Source organism: Bos taurus, chromosome 23 (genome assembly GCF_002263795.3).
Source record: "Bos taurus isolate L1 Dominette 01449 registration number 42190680 breed Hereford chromosome 23, ARS-UCD2.0, whole genome shotgun sequence".
Lineage (NCBI taxonomy): Eukaryota > Metazoa > Chordata > Mammalia > Artiodactyla > Bovidae > Bos > Bos taurus.
Genome location: NC_037350.1, coordinates 27,976,321 through 27,987,567, shown reverse-complemented (window position 1 = coordinate 27,987,567; position 11,247 = coordinate 27,976,321). Strand labels below are relative to the sequence as shown.

Below are 11,247 nucleotides of genomic sequence, written 5' to 3'. Positions count from 1 at the left end.
CAAAGACAAAAATATCCACCTACTAGGTCCCAGGCTTCTTTATTTAAGAACAAAGTGATGAGTGATGTGGGGATTAAAGTCAAGAGCATCATTGAACTTCACCTTCCCTCCAACCAGTTTCCCCAAACTCCCTGCCCCAACACCCATTGTGTTCCCAATTCCTTTCTTAGTGAATGAAAAACTTAATCCCAAAGCCCTGGTACAAACCCCAGGGTTCTCTCCCTAGCTCTCCCCTTCCTCTGCCCCCCATTCCTGGGGTGAGCAGGCACCTCAGTTTGAATGCATAGGAGAGCCCAGAGCGGTGACAGACACCGAGGGAAAGGCCTCACCCTCAGGGAATGGGACCGAAGAGTACAGAGTAGTGAAGTGAGGGCCCCCGTAGCCTGGGGTACCAAAATGGGGCCCTGGCGCCAGAGGAAAGGATACGGGTCCCCCTGTGAAAGGAGACCCAGCAGCCTCAAAATCCTCACGTTGGGAGTAGTCACTGCTTGATCGTTTGCCCTTCTGGCGACGGTTGCAAAACCACACTCGGACCACCTAGGAGTGGAGGACACGGGAGGGGCATTTGGTCCTGAGATCTGGGAGGTGTGACACCAGGGAGGAGGAGACGGCGCACACAGGGACAGGGACAGGTGCACTCACGTCTTTCTCCAGCCCGAGCTGCTGGGCGATGTGGCTAATTTGCTGCAGGGTGGGCTTCGGGCACTGCAGGAACATGCTCTCCAGGTTGCCTCTCACTCGGTTCTCGATACTCGTCCGCTTTCTCTTTCGGGCCTGCACAAGGGTCTCTGCCTTGCATATCTGAGCAGGTGGGGAGGAGATGACAAGGAAAGAAATGGGCAGGCAAGCCCCAAAGCTGCTCAGGACCAGTATCAGGGGGACAATGACTCAAGAGCCAACTATTCAGGAGCACCAGCCAGTTGTCACTAGGGCCAGGAGGTATGAAAAAGATCCTGGAAAGATAGGTTTAGACAAGTGATCCTGGACCTTCTCTCAGCAGAACAGAGGAATCACACTTCATGCCATTGAGGGCCACTGGCTCCTAGAGGGCGCGCTGCCAGCCAGAGATGAAAGCAGTGGAAATCAGACTTGAGATAGGGCAGTCACTGTGCCTCCCTCCCACCCTCACCTCCTGCAGATTCTCGTTGTTGTCAGCTTCCTCCACCCACTTCTGCAGCAGGGGCCGCAGCTTACACATGTTCTTGAAACTGAGCTGCAAAGCCTCAAAACGGCAGATAGTCGTTTGGCTGAACACCTTTCCTGGGGAGGTGGGTTGGAAGAAGCAAAGTGAGGTAGCAGGTAGGGCCCCTTTGCCACAAGACCGACACAGGCCTTGCCACCTGTCCCCACCCTTCCAAGACCCCACACCGGCTACTCTTCCCAGAGAACTCAAAAGTCCATGTCGAGTATCTTCCCCTCCACCCCACCCTCCACCACTCCCTTGGTGGGGAGGAAAGGCCCCAATTCAGGGATGTTCATTCCAGGGCAGATGTAGTCCCTGTGTTTTGTGGGTCAAAACATGCTGTAGGAGACTCACCAAAGAGAACCCCCAGGGTGAGCCCCACATCGGCCTGGGTATATCCTAGTGTGATCCTCTTCTGCTTTAGGAGCTTGGCAAATTGTTCAAGGTCTTTCTGAAGAGCTTTGATGTCCTGGGACTGCATTTTAAAAGGCAGAGGATATGTAAGAACATATGACAGCTATCCACCTCACCCCCTCTTCCACTGGGGCCCCAAGGTATGTGAGAGTATCTCTGCCTCAAAGCTGCCCACCTAACAACCAGAAATAACACAAATGTCATCTAGCCCAGAAAGCAACATCCACCAGATGCAGAGCACCATTCAATAATGCAAAGAGAAGCTCTAACCTCAATGAGGACACATGTCAGGTTAGGAAGGGGGCTCCTGCCTTTTAGTTCTTTAGTACTCACAAAAGCTTTTGACTCTAGTATTAACCCAATTTGAGGAAGTTTTGCATCTAGAGAAATACAGAGCACCATGTCTCTGATTCTCTCCAGATTACTTTGAAGGTCCCACAAACCACAAGATACGCACATTCACAAACACACGCACACTACAAAACAGATGTCATACGAGGTATGAATAAAGTTTTTTATATAGTCAGTGCTCAATTTTTTAAAAACCTGATTATCCCTTATTTTTAAATAAAATATTTTTATTTATTTCCTTGCAATATAAAAGCATCCTCATTGACAAATTTCACAGATCTATTAAGCACCTTCTGTAAGCCAGTGGCTACACAAAGTAGACAAAAAACCCTGGCCCCATGGAGCTTTCATTGTGATGAAATAATTCTTATTCAGTAGGTTAGAAGTGCTATGGACAAAAGTAAAGCAGAGCAGGGAATTATGGGGAAGGGGACAATTTTGAATAAGACAGTCAGAGGTCATGTTTGAGCAAAAGGAAGGAGTCAAGTGGCAAGGCCCAGAGGTGGGCAGTAGCAAAGTCAGCAGCAAGACCAGCAACAAAGCTAGCATGGCCGGAGGAGGGTGAAAGGACTGAGGAAAGGGAAGAGCAGCTGACGCGATCAGAGAAGTGAGCAGCGCAGATCCTGCAGCTGCCACCATGACTAAGTTTTACTCAGAGAAATGCAAAGTCGCTGAAGGGTTTTGTGCAGGGAAATGACCTGACTCTTGATCACTCCAGTTGATGTACTGACCACAGAGTAAGGAGGCAACTGCAGCAATCCCAGCATAGATGATGGCAACTGGGACCAGGAAGGCTCCAGGGACCAGGATGTCTATCCAAGGTAAAGATCGTGGTATTTCCAAAGGACTGGATGTAAGGATGTGAAAAGAATGAGGATGACTAATTTGAGCCTTGAGTTTCTGGGTAATGGACAGAGAGGGGGCAGTGCAGGGAGCCATCCCAGAAGGAGACTGAACATGTGGTGGTTATGTCTACAAGACATTTGAGCCTTGACAGTGGATGAAAGGAAAGGTAGACAGAGCAAAGGTGGATAAATGGAGCCTCTCCAATGCAGGCCTGTGGCCAGAAGATGGAGAAGAGTAGCCAGGCCTCCGTGCAGTCCTAGAAACCTAAAGAAGTATTAGGTTGGCCAAAAAGTTCATTTGCACTTTTCCATAAGAGGTTATGGAAAAGCATGAATGAACTTTGTGGCCAACCCACTGTTTGATGGGATGTCAGTCCCTTCAAACTCAAAATAGGCCAACTTCTGCTCAACCAATGTTGCAAACTTGTAAATGTCAGCTCTTCCCATCTCGGCTTTTCTGAATCATATTTTGGCGATTTGAAATAAGATAAACCTCAAATTCTAGCTTCACCATTTAGCAGTTAAGACCCATGAAACAGGCTAATAATACCTCCCTAGGAGATTTTGTGCCGGTTAATGAGATAATGATGTAGAAACTGAGCCCACAGCCAGGCACTTAGGAAATGGACCACGATTGGCAGCCATTATTATTCAAGGCTCAGCAGTCGCCTCCAGCAAAGAGCGTCTAGAGCTACTTGGTCAGCTGAAACCAATCACACCTCCTCCGGAGAGGTCTAAAGGCTTAGTACTTGATCTCTAATTGCTTGCACTTGTCTCTTCCTCAGACTAGAAGATACATCCTTAATAGTCCCCAGCGGGTTAGATGCAGAAGACTTCAGTCCCTCAGCAAACCCTCCATTTGAGGAATGGCCTGCAGATGACTTGTTCCCCTTTTCTCCCCCTGTTCACTGCTTACTTAATTACGGCGAAATTGGTGTTCCAGCTTTCTTATAAGGGGGTGTCAGGGTGTGCGCTCTGCCTGACCTTGACTCGTTGGGCGCAAGGCAGGGGTCAAGGGAAGACAAGCCCTAAACTTGATGGAAGGAAAACCCAGACTCCACACATCCACACAGGAGCTTCTATCAGAAACCAGTCACACCCTAGACTCTCAGGAACAATAACCCTGGGATAAGCACTGTTTTCACCCTCAGGCCACACTTAACCCTAAGGCCCGAGATCCCGGGTCTGATAAGGAGCAAATTTCCCAGAAGGGATCCGGGTAGAAGGGGCTCAGACCCCAAGCTAGGTCTGGTGCTGGCTGGTAATGAGTGACCCGACCCAGGTCAGACCTAGGAAGTGGAAGGACCTACTTGACAAGGGCCGAGGGGGGAAGCAAGGCCGGCTTCCGACCGCCCCAGGCCGCCCTGCCCTCACCTGCGGTTCTCTCTTAAATTCCGGCCCCTGGTTCCCACCTGGCTCCAGCTCAGAGCGGCCTGCAGCCGCCACACACTGGTCCCTGCCCCGGGGAGCCGCCTTCGCCTGCTCCCTTCCTGGGTCCCCGACCACCTCCCCTCGCGTGGCCGCCCCCGGCCTACGCGGTCACCGGCCCCCCGCCCCCAGCAGCTCACTCGCCTCCTCAGGGTTCGGCTCCAGCTTCTCCTTGTCCAGCTTCGGGGCGCCTGCGGGTGCGGCGCAGGGGTCCGGGGAGGCCCCCTCGGAGTTGCTCTCCACCCCGGCTCCCGCCTCGCCCTCGGGCTGAGGGGTCTCCAGGCCGCCTGGGGGCACCGGCCCCACTCCAACCTGCGGCGCACAGTAGGCCATCCCTCCACACAAGTCATAGGGCGGGGGGCACGGGGGAAGCCCCCACACCTCGGCGCCAGGCACAACCCCCGGCCCGATCCCCGACCCACCGGGAGGCCCTTGGAAGCTCATCCAGGTCCGAGGATCAACCCAGCCCGGCTCTGGCCCTCCCGGCCCATCGCCTCCACCGCCCGGCGGGGGCGAGAAGGCGAAGTCAGAAGCGAGGTGTCCCGCCATGGGGAAGGAAGGCACCCCGAGCCGGGGGCCTAGGAAAACGAGGGATCTCCTAGAGACTGCTCAACACCTCTCTCCCTCCCCAATCCCACCCACTAGCCTTGACCTCTGGCCCCGCCCCCTGGATGGGTGGGGGGAAGGGACGGTGGGGGTGGGAGAAACTGAGGCGGAGGGTGTTTGCCTGCTGGTGGCGGTGGTGTCTGGAAGGGGAAAGCCAGGGATCTCCACCCAGGCCCCTCTCCAGGCCCCAGACTCCTAGACTCTCGGTGCAGGTCCCCCATGCGGGCCTTCACTTCCAGCTCCCAACAGGCTGCCCAGCCCTCCCCAGGCCCACATACACCAGGGGTGAGGGGTCCCTTCCATACCCCCTGCACGTTCTTCAGGACCCCTCTCCAGACACCCTGGCACCTGAGACCAGCCACCCTCTCAACTCCTCAAACACATTTATGCTGTATGTGTCAAGTCCCACTGGGGCTACCCCTCAATTCTTAACAGGCTCCTTCCCCGTTGTCCTCCAGCATCCCAGTCCAGGAACCTAGGCAGTTCCCATTTAGACAACTGGGCAGATTCGTTTCCCTGGTGGCTCAGATGATAAAGAATCTGCCTGCAATGCCAGAGACCCTGGTTGTATCCCTGGGTTGGGAAGATCTCCTGAAGAAAGAAATGGCGACCCACTCCAGTATGCTTGCCTGGGAAATCCCATGGACAGAGGAACTCGGCGGGCTACAATCTGTGGGTCAAAAAGAGTCGGACATGACTAACACTTTCACTTTTCAAAACTGTGATGCCTGGTACCCCTCTGCCCAGCCTGCTAAAATCCACCCCATCACCAGGGGCAGGCTGCCAGACCAGCTTCCATTCCATCCCCAGCTTTCCTGACTCCAGAGGCCCCTCACCTACCAGACCCAGGGATGGAAACCCTACTTTCGGGGCCAGGCTCTGGACTGACTAGGCCTGAGTCTCCCTACCTTTGTCCAGCCAGAGGGATTGGACACACCACACCACGGGTCCCTCACTGTGGGTCCCGTGCATCAAGTTCCTTGCCCCCCTCTTCAGAGACCCAAATATCTAGAACCACAGTTGAAGGTTCTCCCTCCCCCTCCTACCACCCCAGACCTCCAGCCCTAGGCCCTGGGTGGGAAAAGCCTAGGAGGTAGAAGGGGAGAAAAAAAATATCTGACTTCAGGTTCAAAGGGGCTTGGGAGGGACTGGGGGAAGGGGCCCGGACAATGGCCTTGGCTGGACAATCCTGGTCCCCAGAGGGGGCAGCTCTAACCCTAAACAAGTGCTCAACCCTTGAATGGGCCTGGATGGCTCCCCTGGGGACAGCTTCCTGCCCCCCAACCCCCAGCCCCAATCCCCTCCTAAGAATCCCCCTCAGAGCAGCTAAAAGAGCTCCTGCAGCAACCACCCCCCCACCAACCCCTCAAAGACTGTGAGCCTCAGACAGGGCCGCCCACTGGGGCCTAGGTATCCCGTCCCCCTGTAGAGGACGCAGGCATTCAGCCTCATCTTCTACCCCTCCCCCCGCCCCCCAGGCCTTGTTTAGGGGGGCTGGCAAAAAGATGAGGAGGAAGAGGAGAGCGACTTGGGGTGGAGGTGCAAGAAGCCTGACCTAAGCTCTCCCACAGGGTCTGGGCTGGTCCTGAGGGCTCACACTGAAGGCTTAGTGCTTATTCTCTGTTTGCAAGAGAATAGCTTTCAGATTGCCTGTCTGCTAGGAATGATGTTTGTCTGTCTGCTCCCCAAACTTGCCCCAAATGAAGGCCCCGAGGTGAATTGGGGGGACTCCGGAAAGGCTGTGAACCAGAGCTCCATACACCTTGGAAGGCCAGAATCCTGAGCCTGGAGCATGGACCTCTGTTGACTTAGACATCTCTACATCCCCGCCCTGTCTGAGGCTATTTGCTCAGCATCTGCCTTCTGAGGTGCTGGGGGTCCTCTTGACTGTGGCCTGCTGTCTTCACCTTGGTCGTATCTAGGAATCTTTTGAGCCTGTTTTTTTTTTCTTAACTCTCTCCTAAATTCGTATCACATAGCCCCAGTTCCAGCTCATCTGTGAGTACTTTTTGGGCAACTAATATATGTGTGCATTTCAAGACTTCCCATAGGTCTGATGAAAGATCTACAGGGCAGCAAAACTGGAGCTATATTTGCCTCTAAGCCACTAATTGCCAAAAAAACCTGATAGATTAAGGGACCTGGTGGGGGTGGGGAGATGTGCTTTGGACCAGGAGGGGCCCCTCCCCAGCCATCTCCCCAACCCCCAAGACAGAGCCATCAGGGTCCCTTTGTCATGCATCTATCTGCTGTCTGCCAAGAAGACAGCCTCCCAGAGGAGGGGGAGGGGCAGACCTAGGAAATCTACAGCAATGCTCCTTGCCTCGATCGCCACCCTCTAGGCTCTCAGAATCCCTTCTCATGTGGCCCCTGCACTGCTGTCTTCCCAGCAGCCCCTAAAACACCTTCTGCCTTTCCCCCAACTCAACAATACCCTTTTGAGATTACAATCAGTAATCTGATTGCTCTAAGCGGTATGTTTCTTGGCAAGAGTCCCATACCAGAGGGAGAGATGGGAGGGGAGGGTGCCTGGGTGCCTGGTTGGCTGGCAGCCAGACATCTGAGCCAGATCAGTCCTGTGCTTGCCTGGAGTCCGACCCAGAACCTTAGTGGAAAGTTAAGTTTGTCTGCAGTTCCTTCCAGCTATGTCTTGGGGTGCTGAGGCTGGCAAGGCTGAGGCACCCTCCCCTCCCATCCCCACCCTTCTGTTAAACCTGAAGGGTAGGTAGCTTCACTTCTGCCCAGACCAGCTCTCTGCAGGCCCAGAGGAGACTGCAAGCCAATTGAGTCATCAGACCTGGCTCCTCCAACTCTCTTGGGTCTTGTGCGTGCATGGTGCATGCTCAGTTGCTTCAGTTGTGTCCGACTCTGCGATCCCATGCGATCCCAGGATCCTCTGTCCATGGGATTCTCCAGGCAAGAATACTGGAGTGGGTTGCTATGCCCTCCCCCAGGGGATCTTCCCAACCCAGGGATCAAACTCGAGTCTCCTGCATTGGTAGGCAGGTTCTTTACCACTAGCGCCACCTGGGAAGCCCTTCTTGGGTCTTTGTGTGTGTGTGAATCGCTCAATCGTTTCTGACTCTTTGTGACTCCAATTATAGCCTGCTAGGCTTCTCTGTCCATGGAATTCTCCAGGCAAGAATACTGGAGTGGATTGCTGTTCCCTTCTCCAGGGGTTCTTCTCCACCCATGGATCGAACCCTGGTCTCCTGCATTGCAGGCAGATTCTTTACCATTTGAGCTACAGGGAAGTCCTCTTGGGTCTTAGGGAGTCATTAAAAAGCAAGGCCTCCAAATGAATTTAGAGCTGGGCTAACAAACTCTCCACATAATCCTTTATTATGAGGGCAATGTCTAGAACCTGCACAAAGACAAATGCAGGCATCTGGTTATAGAGCGTGACCCAGGGAGGGCAGGTGAGGGCCACTACTCCCTGCCAAGTGTGGCTGGCCTGGCAAGGTTCCCTAAAGCTGTGGTGGTGGTCTTGCTGCTGTCAGCCCAGCCATCACCTCACTGGTTGGGAGAACTAGCTGAAACAGCTGATGGAGACCAATGAAGTCTTGCTCTAAACCACGGTAGCAAACCACCTAGTTTAACTTCTGGCTTCTGTCAAGGCAGAAAGAAGAAAGGGAAAGAATGGAGGGCTGAAGAGAGAAGGTTTCAGGCTTTGTCCAGTTTGGGAAAATATCCCCCTGTATCTCAATTTACTCATTTTCCACTGCTCACAGTAAACCAACCCCCTTCTTCTCAACAACTGACCCTATGACCTCTCCTGTGAGGTCTGCAAACTGAAATCTTCTTTTCCCAAATCCAGATAGTGTTACCTCAAATCTAGGAGTCAGCTCTCTGCTTGTAGTCTGCTGGGAGATAGAGAGGTGAGAGTAAGAGGAAGGGAAAGCCGGGAGAAGAAGTTGAAAAGCAAAGGTAACAAATATATTCTGTTACCACCACCAGGAGGTAACTGCATTAAGTCTGCACTGTATCCCTCCAAATGTTTCTTTAATGACATACAAGCATATGTCTACATATCTGAGGTTTTTTTTGTTGTTCTTCTTCTTACAGAAATAGGCTAATACTGTTCATGTGTTCAGTCGCTCAGTAGTCTCTGACTCTGTGGCCTGTAGCCCACCAGGTTTCTCTGTCCATGGACTTTTCCAGGCAAAATACTAGAGCAGGTTGCCATTTCCTTCTCCAGGGGATCTTTTAGACCCAAAAATCGAACCTGAGTTCATTAATAATGTGAACCTACTGTTCATAATAGTCTGCAATTCCTAGATGTCCCTCTGTGTATATAAACTCCTCTTTTTAATAACTGCACATCAGTCTATAATATGGGTGTATCACGATTTATCAAGTCTTTCACTTGATGAACATTTGATCTGTTTCCAGTTCAATACTACAAATAAATCTACAATAAACATCCTTAAATGTTCTTAACATGATATCTCTATAGGAGATATTCCCCACTGTAGATTGCTGGGTCAGAGGGTGGTAGGTATTTTCATTTACATTGTCAGATTATGTTTACAATTAAGGAAACTGTCTCCAGTCTCCAAAGTTTCCATTTTAAAGAACACTTCTGTCCCTGTGTCTTTATCAGCTGTAGATGTTATGGCTAATCAGTTGAGTGATCTTTCACGGGTCTGTAGACCATTTGGAATTATAATTAAAGCTTGTAATGAGGCTGAACTGCCAAGTTTATCTCTGCCTCAAAGGGACTTCACCTCCCCTAGTAATTCAGCCAGGATCACTGCTACTTTGTTCCTCAGTAGTCTGGTGCTGCAGCTGGCTAAGGTCATGGTACCCATGCTGAACACCACAGAATGTAGTCAAGGGCTTTGAGAGGTTTGGAAGAAGGTTGGACCTACAGGTGTGAAGTGTGGGTAGGCAGTAGTAACTAGGAGAAGTGACCTGGGCCTATGTCCTTGGGAAATGGTCTCTTCACCCCACCTGTCTTCCTTGTTCTGGAATGAGCTTGCTCATCTCTCAGGAAGCCTGAAAATAATTCAGTCAGAAAGACATTATTTACCTGTGTCCAGACTTGAACTCCAGTAGAGTTCTGGAACCTATCATACCCTCTGTGTCAGCTCTATCCAGGTGACCTTCCCTGGAATGTCCCTGTCCTCCCTGGTGGCACTAGTGGTAAAGAACCCGCCTACCAATGCAGGAGACTCAAGTTTGATCCCTGGGTCAGTAAGATCCCCTGGAGGAGGGCATGGCAACTCACTCTAGTATTCTTGCCTGGAGAATCCCATGGACAGAGGAGCCTGGTAGGCAACAGTCCATGGGTTGCAAAGAGTCAGACACGACTGAAGATACTAAGCACCCTCCCTCCAATGATAGGGATGGCACCCAATTTGAACATAGAAGATTATTGCAACCTTCTCTAGTGTCTTCATTTCCCCTAGACAGTAAACTCTTTGAGAGCAGGAGCTGTCTTACTCCTTTGCTTACCCCCAGAGACAAGCACAGCTCTTGGCACTCAGTAGGCACTCAGTTGTGAAGTGGATGGACCAGTGTGGGGCATAAAAGGTGGAAAGGCAGAGACCCCAGGAGGAGAAGGGCCCACAAAATGCAAAAGCAATTTCTTCTTCCTTCATTCCCAGTTCTAGCCATTGTAGAGAGTGGGGTGCCGGGTGAGTCAGAGGGGATGAGTTTAGTTCCTTGGAGGGGATGGGGGAGGGGAGAGAGGAGGCTTCTCCACTCTTTCTGTGCATATGCAGCTGATTCATTATCCCCAGTCTCACTACCCATTCAAAGTCTTCCTCCTTCTTTGGGGTCCTGAGATGGGATCATGGAAATAGGACAGGCTCGGAGGGACTTCACTTTGACTTTTCACTTTCATGCATTGGAGGAGGAAATGGCGACCCACTCCAGTGTCCTTGCCTGGAGAATCCCAGGGATGGGGGAGCCTGGTGGGCTGCCGTCTATGGGGTTGCACAGAGTTGGACACGACTGAAGCGACTTAGCAGCAGCAGCAGCAGGAGGGAAGAGTCCTGGGTACCCATCCAGCTTTGCTCCTGGGCAATGTTGTAGACTGATTATTTAAACCCTGGAATCTCAGGTATAGATCTCTGAAATGGAAAGTTCCTCTTCACAGGAACACTGTGAAGATTAAAGGAGACAGTGATCTTAAATTCCTGGTAGGGAATTCCCTGGAGATCCAGTGGTTGGGACTCCTTGTTTCACTGCCAGGGTTGGGTTTGATATGGGAAATTAGGAAATGGCAGGCATGCCTCAAAGCACAACCAAAACAAAACAGAAACAATTTTTTTTAAAATTACCAACACGTGTAAATTGAGGTAGGATTTATGTATTTATGAATAGAACACTTCAGTGAATCTATTGACAGTTTTTAACAAATACATGCAGCTGTGTCATCCAGAGCCCTATCAAAATATAGAATGTTGCCTTCAC

At 51.6% G+C, this 11,247-nt stretch overlaps 1 protein-coding gene across 1 annotated transcript; it reads right to left on the bottom strand.

Annotated features, from left to right (window-relative positions):
- Positions 1-270: 270 nt before the first annotated feature.
- POU5F1 (POU class 5 homeobox 1) lies at positions 271-4,770 on the bottom strand. The gene is made up of 5 exons (NM_174580.3): positions 4,366-4,770; positions 1,538-1,658; positions 1,130-1,260; positions 643-801; positions 271-537 (listed from the first exon to the last, which is right to left on the bottom strand). Exons 1-5 carry the CDS (start codon positions 4,768-4,770, stop codon positions 271-273), a joined length of 1,083 nt encoding a protein of 360 aa, NP_777005.2.
- Between the last annotated feature and the right edge of the window lie 6,477 nt (positions 4,771-11,247).

Bases quoted from the DNA above. Each gene is read 5' to 3' on its own strand.
- POU5F1 (NM_174580.3), bottom strand. From the start codon at position 4,770: ATGGCGGGACACCTCGCTTCTGACTTCGCCTTCTCGCCCCCGCCGGGC. The intron at 1,261-1,537 runs GTGAGTCTCCTA...CCACCTCCCCAG, and splicing joins CACCCTGGGGGTTCTCTTTG to GAAAGGTGTTCAGCCAAACG. The intron at 538-642 runs GTGAGTGCACCT...CTCCACTCCTAG, and splicing joins AGCTCGGGCTGGAGAAAGAC to GTGGTCCGAGTGTGGTTTTG.